The 23,650-nt window shown below is 43.1% G+C and overlaps 1 protein-coding gene across 1 annotated transcript in view; it reads left to right on the top strand.

Annotated features, from left to right (window-relative positions):
- BRINP1 (BMP/retinoic acid inducible neural specific 1) overlaps window positions 1–23,650 on the top strand; it is a gene marked incomplete at its 5' end in the record, with an annotated part of 54,622 nt that overhangs the window by 11,615 nt on the left and 19,357 nt on the right. The window contains 2 exons of the mRNA XM_080355952.1: window positions 17,296–17,486; window positions 22,634–22,803. Of these exons, the coding sequence (XP_080212078.1) occupies window positions 17,296–17,486; window positions 22,634–22,803 (361 nt within the window). The remainder of the gene's footprint in view (window positions 1–17,295; window positions 17,487–22,633; window positions 22,804–23,650) is intronic.

Here is a 23,650-nt window from a genome sequence, read left to right as displayed (position 1 = left end):
AGGAGAGACAGGAATAAGAAAAGAAGGTTGTTAGCCTCATCTCTGGTTATAACTAAATGAATAGTCCCCATCAGACTAAAATGTTCTCTTTTTAGTTTGTCTTTCCTTCCCCTGTTTTCCTCCCCTCGCCCCCCATTCATGGGCAGACTGGGAAAGCCTCAGATTCCCCCACTCCCACCCATAAAAGGCTCCCGACTGTTTCTTGGGAATATTTGATATTTGAAATCTGTGCCAAACCGATTCAGCAGCCGAGTGTTGCCGAGTCACATGGTGAGCTGTATCTCAAGACTATTTAATGTCTCTTCAAAGCCCACACTTTCAGAGTCCTGTGATTATGTAAGAGTCTCAACTCAATTTTTAAAGTAAGTTTACGGCCCTCATAATTGCAGAGGAAAACTTGATAATATGACTCCTACATACTCAGAAAGCAGAAGGCAAAAAAGAAACGGAAAAAAACCCCTGAAGTTTATCAGATTTTAGAAGTCTCATGAATTTTAAAACCAATCTCTTAATTCTTTTTTGGAGCCTGACTCATGGTTTTCAAACAGTTAGCAATATGGCTGTAGGGATTGTAAGGCTGGTTTGTTATCTTATTAGATAACTTACATAAAATATCCAAACCCTTGGAGACTCAGAGATTGAGTATTGCACTTCAGTACACAGTTGGAGAGAACAGTGTCTTTTCTTCTGTATAGATGCTGAGGATTTCCTCTTAATCCAGGTCTCGAGTCACCACTGTGGCATAAATATTTCCCAAAATTATATTAGTGCTAATCATATGAATAAGAATAGCCATAATATTGATCTTCATAATACTTAGGTTATTAAATTTCAGTTTGAAGGTAGGTTTGTGGGGCAATTCATAATAGTAAATCTCGTCAGCATGCATAAGCAGGGAAAGCAAGCCACAGAGCAACAGCATTGCAAACCCAGAGAGAAATGCATTCTAGATTCTTCCATCATAACACAAGATTGCTCACTGAACAAACACATGTGAATAAGTTAGAAATGCCAGAACTGATGATTTGTTAATCATTTGATAATCTGGGGTGAACTTAATTGATCTTAAAGGGGAGAAAAGCCTTCAGATATTGAAACAACTTCTTCCAGTGTTTCTGTGAGGTATACGCACCACCTAGGCGCACTTTATTCCTGAAATATTTGCACACATACAAAGACAGGGATGCTGGTGTGATAAGATGAAGGGGGATTGCCACTGTTACCATTAAATACCTAAAGGAGACCTACAAGAAACCTGAAGAGGGACATTTTACAAGGGCATGTAGCGATGGGACAAGGTGTAATTGCTTTAAACAGGAGGCTGAAACTAGATGATCTTTATGGTCCCTTCCAACCCAAACCATACTATGATTCTAAGTGGTGGGCTTGCCTTCCACATACATGTTTATTGAGGTTGTCCATGTTCAGTTTAAGCATCAAGCATGCTGAAGAGGTACAAGGCAGCAGAACGTCCTGTACTCGTACCTGGTCACAGAGCCCCACACATGCCTCTGTGCAGACAAGAGCATTGATATTTGAGGTGCACGCAGATATTGGGGTAACTGAAGCGTCGTACATAGCAGATTAAAGGAAATCTGAGGATGCTGTCCTGTGAAATGGCTGTATAAAAGGGGACCAAAAAAAAAGGCCTACCAGCTCTTTTAACATGGAAAGGGGGAACCAAGAGTGTGGAAGAGGCTGAATGCTATGATATAATAACATTACAGGATAATTGCAAACTGTATTTGGACTTCATTTTCTTCTGCAGAAGAGTCATAAAAATAAGTTTATTGTTTTTGCTTCTAGGGACTGAGATATTTGCATCATGTCTTTTAAAAAAAGACACTGCTTTCTCTCCCCACTTGAACATATGAATTCCACTGGTGATTGTCTCCTGTACAATTGTGGGTGAGCATCCGAAGATAAAGATTTTATACAAACAGCTGCTCTCTGCTAGCGGAACAGAAGTAGCTCAGCTCTCTGTCAGTGTCTTACAAGCATTTGTAGCACTGAGTGGGGGGAATTTTCACTTGTAGTGTTGGGGATTGTGCACTAGAAGGCGAACGGATCTGGGGTAGTTCTACAAGGCTGATGGAAGGCAAATGACAAGATGGCAAAGTCTTTGCATTTTAAGTGTAATAAAATAGTCTCAGTGAGGTAGAAAAATGTTTTCTCCAGCATAAGGTTTTGTCAAAATGCTTAATTTTGTTAGTAATATAGTGGCTTATGATGATGAATTTGATTCAACATATTTTTGAAGTCCTGTCCTCTCTGGTCACTATTGACGATGGTGAAAGAGAGAGATCTAAGAAATGAGCTATTTTGACAAAATTTTGTCTAGTGAAAACATTACAAGCTGTTCCAGATTCTTCCAGCGTGGAACAAAGCCAGATTCCACAGCCCTGAAAGTAGCTACAAAAAGGAATAATCTCCTAGACAGCTCCAGCCGCAACTGAAGTCAGAGCTCTCCCAAATGTGAGCGATTTAAGCTTTGTCTGGAGACACAAAACTGAAGCCCTTACCAATTACAGATGAGTTATCATCAGGTGCCACAGGGACAGTGCAAAGGGACTGAGTAGTAAAGGATTAGCCAGTGCACACAGAAATATTGAGCAACTCACTACTACCTCCTATTGTGCTCATGCCAGTGGAAATCCTTCTTAGAGAGGCATATTTTATTCAATTTTTAAGAGCTCTCAATTTTTCATTTAGGAAAGGAAGTTGGAGCAGCGTCCAATCCGTAATCAATCAGTCCGCCTTTGCAGAGAAGCTCTGAGGAAGCGCTCTTGCTCTTTGGTCCTTTATCTTCTCTGTGAACTCACAGAAATTGTATTTCTGAATGGGATTAAGAGCGAGGGAGATGCAGAACTACAGCCAGGGCAATCCTCAACTAAATCTTATAGACTGTCGCCTTGTAGTAACTAGCCGTACCAAAATTATCACTAACCACATCACTTCTCTCTCCAATTGGAAGAAGCAGATGATGTTTCAGATAAGCTTAGAAAGACTTAAAAAAGGTATTTAAGCACTTTGTGTGGGTACTTAACTGCCTAAGTGCCAAATTCCTGTAGAGTTTAGTGGGCATTGTAAAATCAGGAGGTTTTGGACAGGATCTGTCACAGTCTTAAATGAGGCTGTCCATAACATAAGCCATGGATTTATTGCTCCGGGTAATATATCACTAGAAATACACAATGATAAAAGGAGGAATAACAGACAGAGCTCGTTCAGAGATCTCAAAGCTCTTTGCAGCCGTTATTTAGGGTTCCTTATGATAGCTGAGGAAAAGGTTGGGATTTGTTTGTTTGGTTTTTTCAAATGAATAAATTAATCGTTAGTAAAATATTATGCAGTTCATCAAATATATTATTCACTAGCTATTTGTCAAAATAACAGCTCCGTCATATATTATCAGAACTAAACATTTATAATGTGTGTATATCTAGTCATCGGATGATTTATTCAGGCTTTTGTGGAATGAGTTAGTTATTGACCAGTTTAAATCACTGCTCCCTTGGGAGGCAGAGACGTATTAGGTTGTGAGCTCCCAGTGAACTTGCACCATCTTTTTTGCTGCATTGTTGTTCAGCACCTGGCACCACAAGCAGAGTCCTGCATCTGGGTTCCTTTTTTGAAACCACCTCAGTCATAATAGTTATAATTCTGTTCATCTATAGCCAGGGCCAGGTCTGTCTCAGGCAGGAAAATTCAACCACTGAGTCAAGATCAAACTATGATGAGTTCTCCATGTTCTTGTTGGATTATTGCCTGAACCCAACACCAAGTTTCTGGCCCATTCTTAGATATCTCAACTGTTCAGTGTCTCTCCACCTCCCGGCTGCAGGAAAAGAGGGTTTATAAATCTCAGCTCGCTGCTCCGGGTGGTAGATCACACTATTTCAGTAACGCTGGGAAAGAACAGAGGAGCCCTTCACCAGGTCCCTCCCAGCTCCCTCTCCCATGGCAGCAATCTGGCCGCCTTCCAATAGTGCCTCAGCAGAGCGAAGCTACGTGACTGACACTCACTGTCCCCTTGTCATCCGTGACCAGCATCCCAGAAGACTGCAGCTCCTTCCATGCCTTTATTGGTGTCAAACATCCCAGCCTCTCCCCTGGGTTTTATTAGAGAAGCTGATGCCAAATCACCCAGCTTCCTCCTACTCGATAAAAAATGTTTATAACCCAGTAAATTCTAACATATCAGCGGCTTGTTATGGAGGGAAAAGGTCACTGGGAGAGAAAGACACACACAGAAAAAAAGAGTGCCCTTCCATTGGAAATTCTGGCTGGGTATATACAAAGGAGTCAGCACCAGGAAAATATCTTTTGATATGATAAAGTCTCATAATAGAAAATGTTGCTGCAATACAGGCCTCATTTCTACAGATAAATATTTAATATAGATCACTAAAGATTAATCGAGTACAGAAAAGAGTCTCTCCTATGGTTGGTGTAACGAAAACATCTTCTTGTTAATTTATTATGGAGCCTGAAATGAGAAAAATCCTATAGAGAGACATGCAGGGTACGGTTTCCATAGAGAAGCAGCGCACCACACCAGAATTTATTTAGTGTGTGGGCAGAGGCCTTCCCAGAACCAGCTGCAGCGTGGCATTCGCACGATAAAAAATGCCAATGTAGGAAGAAGCCTCACAGACTCATCGCGTTTGGCTGGTCTGACTCCTGCAGATCCCAGGGTTTCCAGGAATGGTGAGACCGTAGGACATGTGGGCTCTCGAGAGCATTCTCCACCCTGGATGAAGACTATATGATGGCATGTGAAACATCCCAATATGTTTCTCCAGGAAAGGACATTTGGTCCTTTTGCCGTAAGGTGATACCCTGAGCTCAACCCCCACACTGACCCCGAAGGTTGTTTCTTTTAGCCAGAAGTCCCTGTAAGCATCTCCCTGACAGCTGTTCCAAGGCACTGTGGCCATTTTACACTGTGCCCCTGACTGTATTGGGTAGCAAAGAGTCCAGGGTGCTGGGTGAGATTTCCATCTCCCATAATGCTGGGATGTGTTTAATCAGCTCCATTGTGATGGGTAAATGACAGGACTCCTCTGCTTTCTATACCACCAACCACAGAAACCATCTTCTCAACCATTTTGCAGCATTAAATAGGACAGTTGCAGAGGATAAATCATAAATAGCAGCAGAGACAGTATGAGGGAGAAAATAAGAGAGTCACGGGCAAGGGAAGAGAGAAAAAAGATATAATTTCAGCCAAGACTGAAATGGAACAGTGTTGATGAGATGGAGAGATAGATGAAGGTTGTTCCAGATGGCCAGCCCCACTGATTTGAAGCCTCTTGCACCACCAGTATCTACAACACGTGGATGAGGTGGGACCACTTGCTGTTAGATGAACAGTGGAAGTGGTGGGAGAATCCAGCAGATCTGTATGTGCTCAGGGATGGGGGAAACAGAGGAGCCCCCTCCTGAAACGCATGTTTTAAAACCCAGAAATAACTCTGGAGAGAGGGAGGGTGTAACATTTTTCCACCTCTCCAACAAGCCTTGTCTAGTTGCTTCTCTAGAGGTGATTGTTTTCGTACTTGACCTTTTCCTGTGGACACCTTTCCTGGTTTGGGACTGTTTGTATGGAGCAGTTGATGAAACACTAATCCACGTGTTTAGCTCTACCCATGAGAGAGGCCAAGGAGAGAAAGGTTGAATGTCACCTGTCAGACCCTGGTCATGCTGCCCTGTGGGTTGCTGGGAGGCATTCAGGAGATGCAGCTGGGAGAAAGGTGGAAAAAGCATGGTTAGAAAAGGGTTTGTTTTATTTTTGTGCCATACACAATGCAGTGTGTCTCTTCTTGTGCTGCCATGCCTAGCTGATCTCACTGGCCACCAGTTTTTTGGCTCACATCGACAGTAGTGGAAGGACAGAGAGGCTTTAGCATCTGGTATTGCAACCCAAGGAACACAGGATTAAAAGGATCCCCCAGGGTCACAGATTCTGCCAGGCACAGCGTTTTGCCATTTGAAGAATTACAGCACGGGTGGTCTCTTTGCAGACTGCATCTCCCAGGCCTTGGCTGCTCCCAGAACCCAAGTAACAACTGAAAACCTTAATAATAATTCTCTCTAGTTCTACCACGGGCTGTTGGACTTGGTACAGGTGTGACTGGATGGCAAGCTCTAGCCTCGGGCTATCCAGGGGAAAGACTAACAGATTTTTAATAGCAGCAGTGACTGTTGCAATCATCTAATATAAAACTAACCTGTGTTTAGAACATTTATTTGTGGCGTGTGGCACAGATGTGGTCAGGAGAATCGCAACAGCTAAACTACCCCCAGGATAACCTGGAGGCTAATCAAGGGGCTTCTATTTTCATCTCTGCCAACACGGTGACTGCACTGCAGCTTGGCCCCTGTCACCTTGACAGGGCGTTCATCAGCCGAGCCCCTCTGACTCTGTCATGCTTTGTACTCCCGCCGCAGTGAGCCACAGATATAATCTATGGAACACAAACATGATTTTATAATAAGTTTTCTATGCAGCCAGGATAAAATGCCAAACAGAATCAGAAAACAATCAGTCAGTGAGACTCGGCACTGCTGATGAGTGCGCAGCTCGTAACGGTTCAGTGCCTGGGAAGATTGAGGCTTTAAATACAGGCACCACCTGCCCTTCCAAACACCAGGATATGGGGGGCAGGAGGAGATGGGCAGGCAGGGGGATGAGGCACAGGGAAGTGGGAATACCCAGGACATGTCCTGCTGGGAGTTAAGTTAAAACAGGAGCAATATCAGAGCTGCAAAAAAGACACCTTGCTGCTGCTTCTCCTATTCAGAGATCAGCAAATTCACCAGCAGCTGGGCTTTGTGAGTAACAGTGCGAGGAGCAGGGACAGGTCTGTTGCAGAGACGGTATTTGAGATAAACATGCACTTATTGTGAAGACCTGTGGGTGATGCTCTTGTACAGGACGGTATAATTGATTCCTCCCACCGGAGGCAGTTTTAGGATGCCTCTCTCCCCACCACCAGCCTTGCAACTGCCCTTCCCTGAACAAGTTGAAGTTTACATCAGGTTCTATGTCCTGCTGCAAGAATGTGGTCTGTAGGACCCTAAATCTGTACTGCTCAGCACAATGCAACAGCTGGTGGAGTGGGAAAAAAAAAAAAAAAAAATAGAAAAAAAAGGGCTGGGAAGCACGAAAAGGGGAAGGAATTCCACCAAAGAGCAGGAGAAAGAAGGAAAATGGATGCCTTGGTGTGGAAGGGAGAGCTAAAAAGCATCCTGCTAGTCTGAGCAGCAGCTCAACTCCCCTGGCAGCTTGCCCTGGTCCAGGAGAGGGTAACTAGCCAGCCCATCACTGGCCAGCCCACAACAAGGAGCAGACTTTGACCTGCCCTCTTGCTTCCTGACACTTGCTCAGGCACTGGGACTTGTGAGTTTTCCAGTCTGTAGCAGGAAACATTGGGACCAGCTCCCTGCCAGCCTGCACAGATTTTTTTTAGTTGTTCCCTCCAGTATTTGTACGAGTTGGGGGATTCATAGTGGCTTTTTTCCTGTCTTCTTTAAGTACTCCAGGCTCAAGTCATATTACTGTATAACTCACAACTTCCATTTAAAAAAATAAGACTAGGCTGCCTTTTAGGATTGCAAAGAAAAGCCAGAAAATATGAGTCTTTAAATTTCAAAACCCAGAAGGCAAATAAAAAGCATGGCAAATATTGTTATTTTGTTCAGTAGATAAATATATACATATACATGTGCTTCAAAATTCTGGAGTCCAGTTCATTATTTCTGAGCAGAAGCTCGGCTGTGCAATAGCACATAAACCCTTATTCAGCCCTATGCATTGGTTTAGCTGGCATAGGAGGTGGTGCTTTTGCTTTGCCCAGTCCTCACCTCCTGAAAGTGCCATGAGTTTTCTCTTCAGCTTTTCTGTGGTATCTGGTCCCCTCAAACTAAGTTTCCAATAACTTCCCTCAGACAGAGCCTGACTTTAACTCAGCACAATCCAAAAGGACTATAGTGAAAGAAGGCAGCACAGGCAAGAGGGAAAGAATCAGTCTCATAGAAGCTGCCACTCAGACTCAGCAAAGGATTCGCGAGCCACGATAGAAGCACAGAGCAAATACTTGCCAAGGCAAAATGAAAATTTGAGATACAAGAGCTCTTACTAAAGAACAGAAAGAAAGAAAAAGAAAAAGAGGACAATAAAACTCCACACCTCCCCATACAGCTGACTTCTATTTCCCCCTAAACAGATCATGAATGGTGAGGCTCTAAATCTTTGCAGCTGGGCTTATCCTGTCCTACATGAGAGAGCTTTGCATGGTGGGGGGGGGCGGGCATGGAGCCCACTGGGCTTTGAGATTGTCTCTGTACATGGGGCTGGATGATGTCTGTACTGAAGCTGAGGAGGTTTTGCTCTCAATGTCTCCAAGAGCTGAACCTCACATCTGGATCTTAGCATGTGAGTGGATTTTGCTTTGTATTTGAATTAAGTGATTTGCGTGGACAGGTGATTTTGTGGCTTTGTGCGTGCTGCTGGGCAGTTTGCATATACCAGTATTTCTCTGAAGTCCCTCCCTGTACCATGCTCAGTGAGTTAATGTAGCATTCTGGTGGGCCATTTTCCACTAAAACAGTCCCCTGTGTTATCTGGCTATCGTATGTTTCTAAAACTGCAGGATTTCAGGCAGAGACAACCTGAAGGGGTACAGCCTGGTGTTGCTGAAGGTATTAGATGTCTTCAACCTCTCTTGCAAACCATCTGGCATGTTCTTCTTTGCTGATTTGAACACAAGAGAGTCTGCGATCAACATGGTTTGTGTTTCATTAGATTGATTTGACAGCCTTTGGGGTCCTATAACTTTGTAGAAGATGATGACCCCACCATCTACTTTAGCACTTGCTGTTGAAATCCTTTGGCCAGCCTCTACATCTGGGTTAATTTTGTTCATGGTTGTGCTGGATCTTTTTCTTGGAAAAGTTGTTCATATCTTGCTGCCTTCGTTTGTCTGTCTATAGTGACATATTCCTTTACAAATGCTTTGAGATCTATGTACCAAAGTCACAAATAACAGCTAAAGGAAATGTGGCTCATGATTGGAAAATTGCAAAGCATGTACCTGAATAACCAAGTACTTCACAAACAGCTCCCAGAAAACAAAAACTTTTGCATTCATTAGTTCCTGTTCCCTGGATAGGGCAGGACAAAGATAATGCTTTTCCTTTATGAAATGTTGCAGAAAAAGCATAGTTGTCTTTTTATTGCAGGCCACCTTGCAGCATGCAAAATGATGATCTGTCTTCAAGAGTTTGTGAATTTTTATTTTATTGTAGTCTCTTTATTTCCTCCATCAAAACATGTCTGAGTTTGAAGTGGCATGACTAGGAATGAAAATTAAATACATGAAAACTGACTTTTTTATGAAATGAGGTTTTGGAGCAACCAGGGAATGTTCAAGGCTTTCTCAGTTTGCTAAAGAGAGATATAGTCTGAAGAAATGGGTCACCTTTTTCCTAGAGAAAATTTCTTCAATTTTATTGTAAATCTGCAATGTCACAGGCTTTTGGGGACAGGCTGGTTGTGGATTTTTTTGGTTTTTTTAATCTTGAACAAAACACTAATGTCTCTGATTGTGGATGGTTTGAATTTTACTGCAGCTATGCTCTGGCAGCCTATTTTTTGTTTTAGCCCCTCACCTCTTACCTTGTGCCCTTGGCTAGTGATTTCAGGCCCAGTTACCACCTGAATCCTGTAGTGAGAAGGGATAGTCTCTGCGTGTGGCCACTGTGTGTATCTCTGCTTGCTGGGTGTCACTGTTAAAAGAACAGCCCTTGTCAAGTGTCTTGAAGGCAACAGAACAGCTTAGAAACCAAAGGGCTGTTGAGCCCCAGCTCTTGTACCTCCAACATGGACTTGTGAACACTTTCTTCAAGACCTCTTGCAATGGCGTGGGTGATGAAGGGTGCTAGTCCTTGTCAAATCTCCTGGGTTATTCTGAGGCTGGTGGCCATGTGTTGGATCTAGGTATGTCTTTAGGACCAAGTAGTGATTGTTGCATCTCTGCAAGTCAGGATTTCCCCACATATTCTCTATACGCAGCCTGGAGCATGCCCTTCCATCTAAAGGTTATTCCCTGGCAAGGAAGGGCATGGACTCTCTTCACTAAACCTAAACAAAAGCCCCTCAACTGGCCTGCAGCAAAAGATCTCTGATGGAAACAGGTGGCTTTGCCAACTGGTTGTCTTTAGGCATCCAAGCCGCCCACCAGCACCATCAGTGGTGTCTCCATCAGCTGAGAATGACTCAGGGACAAGGTGGTGGGTGAGAGGGGACAGCTGTTCCATCACCGCCTGCCCTTGCTGAGCCCACAAGCTGCTACCTGTGCCCAGGTGGCTGTGACAAGACTGTCCTGAGGGTGCTGCTGGATGTAGAAGGCAGGAGAGGTTTTGTATTTAAACACCTCCTGCTGACAAGGTGAATTTGAGCCCTTGCCAAGTGAGTAGCACAACTGACCAGAGGGGGATGATTAGTCCATTTTCTGACAACAGTTCAAGTTTTGCAACATAGTTGCATGCTGCGTTGGAGAAGATTTTGTGCTCTTTGAGGAAAAAAAGACAAGGCTAAATTTCCGATACTTACTTTCCCAGTATTGGCAAATGCTGTGCTTAAGTTGCCAGTAGTGCAGCAGCCAGGTACCCAGCCTGTAGCATCAGAAATTTAGGTTCAAGTCCACATTTTTCATGTATTTTTTTCATATGAGTTAACTGTGAATCATGATAAGTAAAGAGCAAAGCTTGGAGCTAAGGTGATCAGCTTGCTACAGCTAAAATAAGGGGGGTAAAACCTATTGTCCACACACCAGTATCTTCAAGAAATGAAGCAAGGATTGGATGTCTCTATTGTCCATTCCAGTGCTTGGAACACAGGACCTCATAGCTTGTTAGAACATCTTCCTCAGTAGCTTAATAAACCATGTCTAGTTTAGGTAAACTGTTAGGAAATGTTCTGCTCAGTTGCTGTTTTATTTCTATTGTTGATAATGTTTAAGCTGCAGAGTTAACAACGCTGGGAGCTCTTATAGAGATGTCACTCTGGCTTCTAGCATGGAGTATCAACCACTGTGTAAATGGTAGTGGCTTAGAAGCGCCGTCAGCCCAATGCTGAAAACAGCTGAAATGGTGTTAACGGTAATGGGAACTATTTACAAGCAAGTGTCCGGGGTGGATGAGGCTTAAGCAGGCTGGTGTTGAAAAGGGAATGTTTAGTGCCCAAGATGGGTGCTGTTTGCATTAAATCTGCACAAAGGACATTATGGGGAAAGTTGAGGGGAATAAATGTCCCACGAACAGTTTGTGCTGTAACCTGATGCGTGTGATGAAAGGGAATTATAGAAGTTGGCTCAGGTGAAATATGGGAACAGATCAATAGATGAAGGTAGCTGGTGAGTTGACTCTTTGCAGAAGTTTAGAAGTTATTACCTGTTAGTTGTATGTAACTCAGAGGTGATCCTGTTCACGTTGAAGGGGTAATAACCTACTCAGCTGTGTTTGCTTGTGGTTATATTACTGTAATGTTAGCTATGTTTATATTTGAAGTCTGAGCTAGGAATCATAGCCACGTCCTGTCTATGGTCAAATTTAATAATAAGCAAACTTAATAATGAGCAAATTTAATGACCTGTCTTTTAACTTGTACTTACCTTGCTGAATCACTCTGCTTTGACTTTCTAATAATAAATTTATCCTAGCTTCATCTTTTTTTAAACAAATCAATCCTTTCAGTACCCCACAATTACATGTTGCCTCCAAAGCAACCCAAATGTAGTCCCATCTTAACAAAGAACACAAGACTCAGAGTCGTGTCTGACTGGGTTTTAATTTGGTGCTGGAACAATGTGTTTACCAAGATACTTTCAAGGTCACATGAAATCCTGCTAACTTACAAACTTCTTGTCATTCTGGACCTATTATTTAACTAAATCTCCTTCTACAAAAGAAAAAAAAAAAAGGCAGGCCATAAACTTCCAAGTTTTTAACCCTTTAACAACTTAATACTTCTAAGAAAAAATATCAGAGAATTGAAAACAAAACTCTGTTTATAACAGGAAAATCCAGCAAGCTGAAACGGTTGCACAAAAAGGGGGAATTAGTTGAAGTTTCAGACACCTCAGCCAATACCAAGTACATGGCCAAGTGTAGACCAAGGAAAAAACAACAGAAGCTTCTTCCACTGTCCTGTGGAGACAGGTGAAGGAGTATGTAGTCCAAGAGTGCTGTTTTAATTCTGTCATATGATTCTGGTGAATGATCCAGACAGTGATGGTCTTCTCCTTGGGTTCAGTCCTATCCAGGTAAATGCCCCTTTAGGAATGCTGCAGACAGCACAGCATTTATCAATAGATCAATAGTCAATTTATTTGTCATATTCACCTGCCAGCTGTCATATGTCAGCCTGTCTGCTTGCCTAGTTGTTATGCAAAATGCTGTCAGGCTTTCAGCTTAAGTGATTTCTTTTTCATATTCCTCTGGTATTAGATTTTTTTGTGTGTGTTTTTTTTTTATTTTATTTTTTTAAGTGGCAGAGCTCTGTTTAATTTGAAACTAGTTTGAATGTATGGACTGGAGTTTTCTTAAATAGATTAGGGGAGCTGAGTGCCAAACCCTCAGAGGAAACTAACTCTTATAGGTCCACTGAAAACCTCAGCTTTGAAGACTGACTTCTTCATGCTGGCGTAGACAAAGACACCAAGCTGCAGAGGAAACGGCTGAAGGAACAGTGCACTGCCCAGCCTGGGGCTGTCTGGCATTTTGAGGGCACAGACTAGAAATAAAACATCACTGACCCCACCATAATCACAGATACCCTCTGCAGACTCCCATTAAGCCAGATCTGGCAGTAAAAGATAAGCATTATAGTGCTGTTGTCCTGCTCGGATCCTGTCCCCATGGCATTGTTTGCAGAGTCAAGGGCTCACAGAAACCTGGAAGAGATACCGCCCTGAGGATTTAAGATAACTATTACTATGGGTAGCCCATGATAGGGACAATTAGGCTGAGACAAAACACAAGACAAAACAAAACAGAACCCCCAAACCAACTGCTGTGGCATAGGAGCATCTGAGAGGATTCTGGAGGACTTTGGGCTAAGTTCCTGATGCTAACACAAAATTTGTTTATACCTGGGCAGGGACTAAAATCTGTCTGTTTTGGATCACACTCACTCCAGCAGCTAATAACACTTACTTGCAACATACATAGGGGTGTCCAAAAATGTCTGTCTTGATGATTGTGGCGCTAGTCCTGTTTGCTGGGTGTGCACCATGAGTGGGATGGACCGACTGCCCTGCAGCCAATAGATCCAGCAACAGGAGCTGTTGGAGTGTTCTAGTTAGCATGACAGTTATCAGCTTTGTTCGGCATCTTCCTGCACTGCTTTTTTTCCTTTTCAAACAGACTCCGTCTTGATCATTGCTTAATGCATTTAATTTCTTTTTGGTTTCAAGCACCAGCCCCTGAGGTCTGTACTGAACTTGTTTCTTCACTTAACGTCCTTTGCTTGTCTTGACCATTTGAAGATGGGGGATTTAATTTGTTCTGATGGCCTCTCTCTTTCAGACTCCTCTGCTAGGCTAGAGATGCTCATGCTCTTGGATTCTCCCATCCTCTCTGCTGGTGCAGTGGGGGGTCTGGGTGTGATGTACCCACTCCAGACTTCTGATTTTTCATCCCTTTTCACTGCTTTTCCCCCTTTTTTCTGTTTCCCTGGATGGGTCATAGTGCTAATGAGCACTGAGACATCCCCAGTGACTCCCTCTGTCTGACATGTGTGGCCTTGATGGTGAGCTCATTAATGCAAACTCTGAAGGGGCAAATATTTTCTCAGATATAACCACATACAAATAAAATGCATCCCCTTACTGCGACAGGGTGGAAGGCCTGAAATACGCGTCTGCCTCCCTGAGGCAGTACTTCATCGTTCTATTTTCTCTCGCCTCCCTCCCCCTTTAGGCATTAGCACTTCCTACCCCTTCCAGCCATCAGATGAGGAGGCTCTTCAGTGCTTTCAGCAGACATTAGAGAGCAGATTCCCTCCTCTGACCTGGCAGGCATTTTCCTGGGTACGCTCCACATTAGGGCTGTCTGTGCTGGCGAGACATTAGAGCACAAACAAGTGCCTCTCCAGCACTACTCAGACGTTAGGTCATAGTTTCTCCTTATCCCGTCTCTGCATCAGGGATCCAGGCTCTTCTCCCTCCTTGCTAAGAGGTTTATCATTCTTTGTGAAGCCCTTAAAAGCTTCCCCACTGGCAGAAGTTCAGGTCCTTGCTCAGGATTTCTCCAAGGGTCAGAAGACTCTCCACTAATCCTGACTGTATCATGGGGTGCTACCATAACCCTGGCCAAGTCTTCACACCTGGAAAATGAGCAACAGCACAATATTTCTTTTAAAGTGACTTGAGACCTGGAGAGGCCACACCTGTGCTTCTGGGCAGTGGCATTGAGACTGTGGTGTCACTGACGCTTCTGAGAAGCAATGGTCAGTGAAATGGCATTCAAGAATTATTTCTGGAAGGAAAGATCTCAGTTCCCTTTTGCACACATTGTCCATGAATGCAAGGCCTTTGTAGATCCTCCAAAGACTCACAGATTCAAGGATTCAGTGGTGAGTTTGCTTATCTAGCCTCGTGCCATGGTTTCACTTTTGGTCAATAACATCTTCTGCAGAAAATGCCATTAAGTCTAGTACTGAAAGCTAATAGGTAACATGTCCTTGGAGGTGTTTCTTCATTAATTTCTGGAGTTACAGGCTGGATAATTCCCTAAGGCTGGAGCTATACTGTTCACTGCAAATATATGTGTATATACATTTATTATTTTTTTAATCACCTCAATAATTCTAAGTGATTTCACTAGGCATGTCCATTAGTGTTGAGTCTATTTTCCAAAATTGTACCATAATCTTGGCCTCGGGTGCATATTACAGCATAGAGTTCTATAGACTGCATGGAAGATTGCTAGTATTTGAAGAGTTAGTTTCAATGTAAAATATTCTGGAACTGGGGAAGCCAAGTTTAAAATGTATTTGTGGTCATTAATCAGGAAGCTTAACAATACCATATCATTTAATGACCAATCTCAACCAATCAACAACATGCAAAGAAAGAATGCAGCCAAATACTATGCAAAACCTTAAAAAAAGCTTGAGAAATGTCACTGAGTAAATTCAAATAATGCATAAATTAGAGGGAATTGCAACTGGCTCATAGATATTCTATGAGCAGAAGATAAACATCTAAGCTAGTTGCATAAATTATTCATCATAACGTATTTGCTCAGCTTTTCTCATCAGCTACGAAAGCCACACAGCCAAGCGTTTGGAGAGTATAATAGAACTGGGTTTTCCCCTCAATGATATGCCCTAGGAGCAGGAAGCCCTGGGGAGGGATGTATTAGGCAAGAACTGTGTGGAAATCCACATCCACTGTGATGTTTTAGATGTGGGTTCTGCCAAGGGTTTGTGTACTGCAGGAGTGGTGACACAGTGGATATAAATGATGCTTTGTCTCCATTTCATATAGCACCTCCACAGATACTAAGTACTGGACTTTTACATTATTCCAGGATAGCAGAGCAAAAAACCTGTTCTAGTCCATATGGGGAATACATGGACATTCATATTGGACTCACCTGTAGACAACTTTGGAGCCAATGGTCTGTTTTCTCCACTCCTGGTATTAAGATGGGGGTTTTTTTGGGTTGGGTTTGTTTGATTTTGGCCTTTTGATGTGATTTTCTAGCAAAGACCAATGTTTCTGTGGATTTCAAGGTTTGACACTAATGACTCTTTGGATGTGGTTAGAGGGGTGTTCTGATTTGGCATTTTTACTTGGCTTGTGAAAGCCTAGGAGTGGTAAATGGGGCATTAGCTCAGGTGTAAGGAGGTATTTTGAAGTACAAAGCTGGCACTTCGCTGTTTTAATGAATGCAACTGCTGTTAGGCAGCCTGGGGTGTCATGATGGGCTGCAATCAAAATAAATGCAAGCATAATTGCATTAAGTAAAATAAGCTAACACACTTAAAGTGGACTGGGAGTAGAATCAACCTTGGGGAAAAACAAAATCTGGTTTGTGATCCTGGCTTTGCAACTGACTTGCAGCATCTCGTAAATCTGTCTGCATGTCAGGTTCTCTACCAGCAAAGTGGGATCGCCGGTGCTGGTTGACACACATTGATAGAAAGTGCCGCATCAGTGCCAGGTATTGTCACTCCTATTATTTAAATAAAATTTTTGTCTTAAACACAAGTTACAGGAATAAGCGAATGGAAAGTGACAGAGAAGATTGTGACTTGATTATCTGAGAGATACCTTAAGATAGTGCAGGTGCATTGTAGGAGAGCAGCTATAAATAATATCCTTTCTTTTTAAGAAGGCCTTGCTCAATATTTTTCAAAGGACATTAATAGGTTTCTCATCTTTTAGGTGCTCAGCTAGTGATGTATTATAGAGGCCTGATTTTTAGATGGCAGGTGTGCAAGGTTTTTCTCAAGGCATTTCCCTTTGTGTCATTTCAAAATGGATATCTGCAATAAAGAGCTGCTTTTGCAAACATTAACTTTATTTTTTTTCCAGTTGCTATCAGTTTAAAAGAAGGGATTTGAGAATCACTTCATAGGTTTTAAAAAATAAAGAAAAAAAAAATAAATAAAAAACCAAGCCTCCATTTTCATCATGGCCTCTGAATCAATCCTTTTAGATGGTTTATCAAGCATATTGTTTTTCAAAGTGATCTTTTTCAAAGGGTCTTTTGCTGCTGATGCTGAAAGATTAATATATTTGGAGAAAGTGTGTTTCCTTCAGCCTCGCTTTGCAAGAGCGGACAGGTGGATATAGCAATGATCGACTGGTCTAGCTCTACAGTTTGTCTAACTGACCAGCTCTTTTGCTGACAGAAACCAGAATTTGCTGCTTTGTGGAGAGGTGTAAGACCCCGAAGTGTGTGTGAAGGTGAAAGGACCAGCCTGATTTCTTCATAGGGAAATGCAGCCTCTGTCAGACACCTCTGGAGCCTCCCAAGCTGCCTCATCAGCTTAGACCCTGATCCTTAACATGTGTCATTATTGTACAGTAATGTCTCACTTTTCCTTTTCTCCTCCCCCTTCCCTTCTGTCCAGCCTTGTGACTTCATGTGTGTATCCACGTGGGGATGTCAACAGGATTGTCCCCTTCACCATACTCCTTCCTTGCCCTTAGTGGCTCTCCCTGCCTCTCCAGACTCGAAGCCTCACCCCTGTTGTGTTCCTGTGCTGTCTCACAGGGAGTTTGCCCGTTGGAAGGTGAGGAACACAGCCATCGAGCGGAGGGACCTGCTCCACAATCCACTGCCCCTGATGCCTGAGTTTCAGAGGAGCATCCGCCTCCTCGGCAGGAGACCCACCACACAGCAGTTCATCGATACCATCATCAAAAAATACGGCACCCACATCCTCATCTCTGCCACCCTGGGAGGTAGGTGGCAACCTGGGGTGGTTTTTGACGTGGGTGGTGGGGTGGTGAAGGCACTGGAGAGCACCCGCAAACCCTGGCCGTGTTGCATGGAGGCTGGTTGGTAGCACAGAGCCAGGCTTCAGCTCTCTCAGCCGAAACTCATCTCCTCGTCAGATGGTGTGAAAACCCCCGGAGTACAAATAGCCTTTGCAAATGAATTCACAGTGCAAAGTGTGCGAGTTCGGCATCTGTGATACGTGAGCACCTGTGCTCCTCCGACAACCATGTGGGTACCGGTGTGCGTCAAGATAAACATGCTCCATTTGGTTGGGGAGCCTGTCTGTCATTCCTGTGCCTCTGTCCTTGATTTGACACTAGAGTGTGTTGATCCCTCTTTTTATTTTTTCAGAATGAAACCAAATGCAGAGGGGAAAAAAACCCCATCCTTTCTTGCTAGAACTAGAAGAATTCTAAAGAGCTGCAGGAAAAGGGAGTTCAAGGAGCTGGGTAGCAGGGGAAGCGATGGACAGAAAGGCCTGTGCTGAATGCAAAGTGAAAGCAGTAACGTGGAGTAGATTTCTGAAAAAACAGTAGTTAAGTAAAATTCAAAGTGTATCTGCAAGGACTGCAGAGGTTCGTGTGTGCAAGCAGAATATGTTGGTGATGCCATAAGACAGAGGACTGTAGGGCTGTTAATCCATGTGCATGCTTTGCTATTGGTGGTGCATAATTTCAAATTCTGAGCATTGAAAATGGGGTGTGGGGGGCTGGAAATCAGCAGCTCTTTTGGTATTTGTTGCTGTTTTGTTTTGGGTTTTTTTGCCACCCTCTCTTGTACCATTTTTACTTTTCTTTAACCCTTTGGAGCATGCATTTAAATGCCTTTATTTTGAGAAAGATTATCTGTAAGAAGGATTGGGTGGTGGTAAAGGGTTTTAATTTTAGTGGAGTTTGTTGTCATTGCCCCTTCTAATGTGCCTGACCTCCAGTGCTGACAACTTGTGAAGTTTGTAGTGAACTTTGAGGAATTTCTGGCCATCTGTCTGTTCTCAAAGCATTCTGCAGGATGAGATGTAGATGAGATTAGATGTGTGCATATGATTCATGCACAAATTAGGTGGTAGGTAAATTGGCATGGTTCCATTCAAGTCACATGGCCTCTTGTGTGGCAAAAGTCCTTCAAAGAACCTCAGGCTTCTATTCCAGTCCAGGCATTCAAACTGTCTGCTCCATCAGCAAGAAATGTGAGAGAAAGCGGGTAGGAGTGACTGTCTGCATCAGTTCTTAATGAAGTCTGCACAAAGAAACTCATTTTTTACTGAGGAAATCACTTTTCAGGACCATATTTTACAGAGTCCAAATCAGCTAAGTAAAAGTCCAGTAAGGTGTTGAGAGTTGGTTTTGTGGATTTACTTTTCATTCCATTGATATGACTTTTTCTCCTTGCCACTCACATCTGCGGAAATTGAAAATGAGAAGGACCTTTGGTAAAATATATTTTTAGTTTTGCCTGGGTGAGGTTGTGAATTATTCACAGTGGCTTGTTTCTTCTCCTGATTTTACAACGCAACAATTTTAAATATGCAGAGGCTTGTAACGAAAACCGGTGTTGGAGAAGAGTACTAAATGCTCCATCAGCCTGGAGCATGGTGAGCAATGGTGGGGGGAGAAAAGAAGGATTTATCTTGGCAATGGCAGTCCCAGAAAAAATGTAGATGTAGCTGGGCATGCATTATGCAAGGAGGACAGACTCTAATCACAGTCTGTGGGCTAAACAAGACCACTGGGATATAAAAGCAGACATGTCCTGGTATCCTTGCTCTCCCAGGGCCTCAGATCTCAGAAAAGTTACAAGAATTCTGCTTTGGATTTACAGTGGTTTGTAAACTTAGCCTGATGTCTTATTAGGTTGCAAACAAGTGACAAGCACACAGGAAATTGTTTGGCTTTTAAATGCCAGCTGTTGCACAGACCCCAGGGGCCGGGTGATGGATCAGGCCAGCCCACCTGAATGCAGCAGCTATTTTCACACCTGGTCACATGGGGAACAGCTCTGGTGCCTTTCAACCTACAGAGCAGTCGGGTCCCCCAGGAGCCTAATAAAAACCAGCTCTGCTCCAGTTTAGTTCTGACAAAGGGATTGGCAAAGGGTCATTTTGAGGGCATCCATGCTCCAGGATGGAGCACACAGAGCTGAGAGCCAATTTGCAGGGAAAGCCCTGAAGGAAAGACAACTTTGGATATAGCATCTGCTTAATAAATGAGAAATTAAGACTTAATAATGCAGCAAAAGTCTATTAACCTCTCTTGATCTAAGGGTTGCTTTCTTGTGCACACTCTCTATGGGGATGCTGTGCTTTTCCAGGTCTGCACACATGTACACAGAACAGGTTTTCAGCTACATGATTTCTGCTCAGCAACCTTCAGTCCTTGGGACAGTATTTGTTCTTCAGGTCAACCAAATATCCTCAATATAATAAAATATCTTGGGCTTTACTTTCCTGTTTTCTTCATCCTCCTCCCAGCGGAGGGATCCAAACATCTCAGGGAGGAAAAATGACAGTTTTTGTGGGGAAATCACTGACCTCCATTGCCCTAGAGCACAAGTTTCTTCTGTCTGATGTCAAGGAGCTGTCTCAGCTGCTCTTTGCCTGCTGCTTGTTGTCTGAGGACTCAAAGCTAAAGGTGGAGCTCCTGGTGAAAGAAACCAGCATTGTTGGTCTCTGTCCAAGTGATCTCCAATCTCAGCGTTCCTCTGCTAAAACAAACTGGTCTGGACTGAAAAGGTTCTGATTTTTGCACCTTGCCTGTTAAAAGAAGGCATGATATTTTTCTACAAAAAACTGGGTTTTTATTCCAGTTACTGGTGGAACTGAAGAGTTGATACCTGGATCCCACAGGTTCCTCTAAGAACCGCAGCTAAGGGAAGAATTATCTCAGGTCTTCCCTCTCCTTTCACAGCCTTGTGAAATGGAGTCAAAACATCATTTATATTCGCTGCGTCTCCATGCTGGTAAATATTTCTGTTATGTGAGAGATACAAAACTTTTGGCTCAAAACAAACACTTGCCAATTTACCCCAAGCCTCTTGGCTAATGCTATCCAGGCGAATGAGTTGCCTTGCAAAAATTCCCAAAGTCTGACCTTCCTTCAGCTGTAAAACTGTAAAACCCACCTTGAAGATGACACCTGAAAATGCAGTGACAGCGGCCAGGTGTCTGGTGTGCAGTGATTGCTTTTCTCGCACTAATCACAGTCATCTTATTGCCTTGTGCTTTGGCTGTTTGTTGCGTACACCTGTTGTGTCTCATCAGATACGTGGGTTTTAAGTCCTCAGGGACAGGAACCGTCTTTCTGCTGCTTATGTGGATGGAACTTGATGTGACAGAGCCTTGATCCCTGCTAAGGTCTCAACGCAGAATAATGTTAACGGTGATAAAGGAAATCAAAGCTGGTCATTTTCTGGGGAAGGTGTTTTTGTGAGAAGTGACAATGATGATATTGTTACTACAGTAACTTTGATCATTGTCAAAAGATAGCATGTTATTTTTAACAAAATATTAAAGTGACTAAGTTTTACATGCCAAACTTCTCCACTTAGCTCCAGTGAAGCCAATTAAAAGATCCCAACTGATCAATTCTTTTGATGAAAACCATCTTTCTACAAGAAAGTTCCATCTTTCATATCAAAGCCAAAGGCTCAACATTCAACATATCACTTGAAAAACTGAAATCCAATAAAACTATTTTGATTTTCAGCCAGAATATTTTTGGTTTGTTTTTAGGCATTTGGCTTCTGGATAAAAGCTGGAAAACTTCCAGGAAAGCAAAAGGGAGGGCTTTGTTTGTTTGTTTTGGGTTGTTGTGGTTTTATTTGGTTTTGTTTGTTTGTTGCATGTGTGCAGTAAAATAAATTATTTGGAGAAATTGAATGATTTCAGCTAATACAAATTTTTAAGAAACAAGCTTGATCTCTTTTTAAAAAAAGCAGGGCGGGGGGGAGAGGGCAAAAATGCTGAAAAAGGAAATATTTCTTGGCCTAAAAACTGGTGCATTTTTGCTCTTTGACCATGCTATCGTTGCCGGAGGCAATGTATTCATCAGCGATGCATCCATCCAATCAGAACAAGTACTATTTTTCTCATTAAAAGAGCTATGTAGAAATGGCACATTCTTATCCTGGGTATATATTTTCTTCATTTTTTAAAATCAGAACTTCAGATGTTAAGAATGCAGGGTGATATTCCACCTTTTTACTCCTTCTATAATGCCAGCTTTGTTAAGAATGAACAGGATTTTAATCTGGCTCATGCAGCACAAATTGAACTTTTAGGTAAATATTACTTCTCAGCTTCGTGTCCTTTTCATATAACTTTTGTTAGATTCAGGTTTCTGCTAATGTTTAGGATGTTTGGTGCTATCAGGTCTTAACTACTTCACTCCCAGATTTGCTGTGATTACTGGCTTGAAATCAGCTGTTATCCCTTATCTTGCATAGTATTTTTCACTTTCCACTTAAGTTCACTAAATGAGACGCTAGGAGAGGGGAATAAAAAAAAGGAGCAAGGGTGGTTGGTTTAACTTAATGTTCCCAATTTCCCTTTCCTCTGATTGCTGTTCTTCACTCAGACCCCTGCCCTTTCCCTTTTATGTGGTCATTACAAGCTAAAGAGGTACAACTAGCATTTGTTTGTCCTCTGTACTCACCCACGTACTTATGTCCTATTTGCAGTTTAAATCATCATTTGCTCCTTCTAAAAATCAGGTCAGAGAGAACCGCATAAAAGCGGCACCTCCTTTGGTCAGGTGTGGGTCATTCCCATGGCACTGCCCACGGAGAAAAGCGTTCCTCAAGGGGGACACTAGTCTGAACACTTTCCAACAGTTGTGGTAAAGATGTGCTGGATAATAAATGTCCAAAACGCTATCTACTCACTTCACTGGAGCTGATCTGCAAGTGTGGTGGACCTGGCCTTTCTGGCTGCGTAGAGAAAGAGGCTCATATATATAAAACTGAGGTTCTGGTGAGGAAGGTGGATTCATTTCAGAGTACTTTAGATATTGGACTTTTCCTTCTTCAGGTGCAACATGTGATATCGTGTTCCTGAGAAGATGACCCAACGTGGCATCCTTTTAGGCCTTACTGAAATCTTTTCTTTCTGCTGCAGGAGAGGAGGCCCTGACCATGTACATGGACAAAACCCGCCTCGACAGAAAGTCGGGAAATGCTACCCAGAGTGTTGAAGCGTTGCACCAGCTTGCTTCCTCCTACTTTGTAGACCGTGATGGCACCATGAGGAGACTCCATGAGATCCAGATCTCTACCGGAGCAATTAAGGTACTGTATCTTGCCTTGGGAAGACAAAGAAGATTGTACGTCCATACAAATACTGTAGGGATTTTGGGTAGGGATGATTTCCTGGGGTAGGTTGGTCTCTTATGGACCTTATTGAAGAATATATTTCCCTAGGGCCAGTAATATCTGGAAAGAGGTGGGCATTCAGTGTGATGGTTGTGTAGGAGAGGAGACTTCCACAATATGTGGCAGTGACCTCTGGAAGGGAGAGATGGAACAGATAATCCAGATCAGAGATGGAGGCTGGAAGGGAAAAGCAGGTCTGTGAAATGGGAAACCCTGTGCACCCCAGAAGTATTTTCCTCTTGCAGGTGTAAGGCTGCTAAACAACCCACAGATGAATTTACTACAAGAAAAGGTGAAAAACTCAGTGTGGAATTATTGAGGCATCTGGAATGAAATGGACTGAGAGACAGCTTGAGGGTTGCAGCAGGAAGGAAGGGGAGCTGCTCAGAGCATACAAAATAGGGGAAATGGCTCTGCAGACAAAGGCTGCCTTCTCTGGAAGCAATCATCCTATACTGGGGAGGGATTTTATTGTTGCAGAGTTCACTCCAGGGAAGGTGATGTGGATGGAGTTGTCATTGTTAGCCACTTCTGAAAGGTTTCAGCTCTTGTTATTGTTCTGTGGTGTCTCATGGCTGAGTCCGTTCCCTTCTGGATGGGAAATTGGATTGAGATTTTGAAACAGTGACAGCAGATAATCACCCCATCTGAATTCAGGAAGGGCAGCTCTCCTCCATGGCTGGAAACCAACGACAACAACCACAGTAACAGCACTGCAGGTCATCTGTGCCTCCATCCATCCTCAGCACAAGGATGGTGTGCA

This window comes from Nesoenas mayeri (assembly GCF_963082525.1).
Source record: "Nesoenas mayeri genome assembly, chromosome: 18".
Classification (NCBI taxonomy): domain Eukaryota; kingdom Metazoa; phylum Chordata; class Aves; order Columbiformes; family Columbidae; genus Nesoenas; species Nesoenas mayeri.
This window is presented reverse-complemented; position numbering and strand designations above follow the sequence as displayed.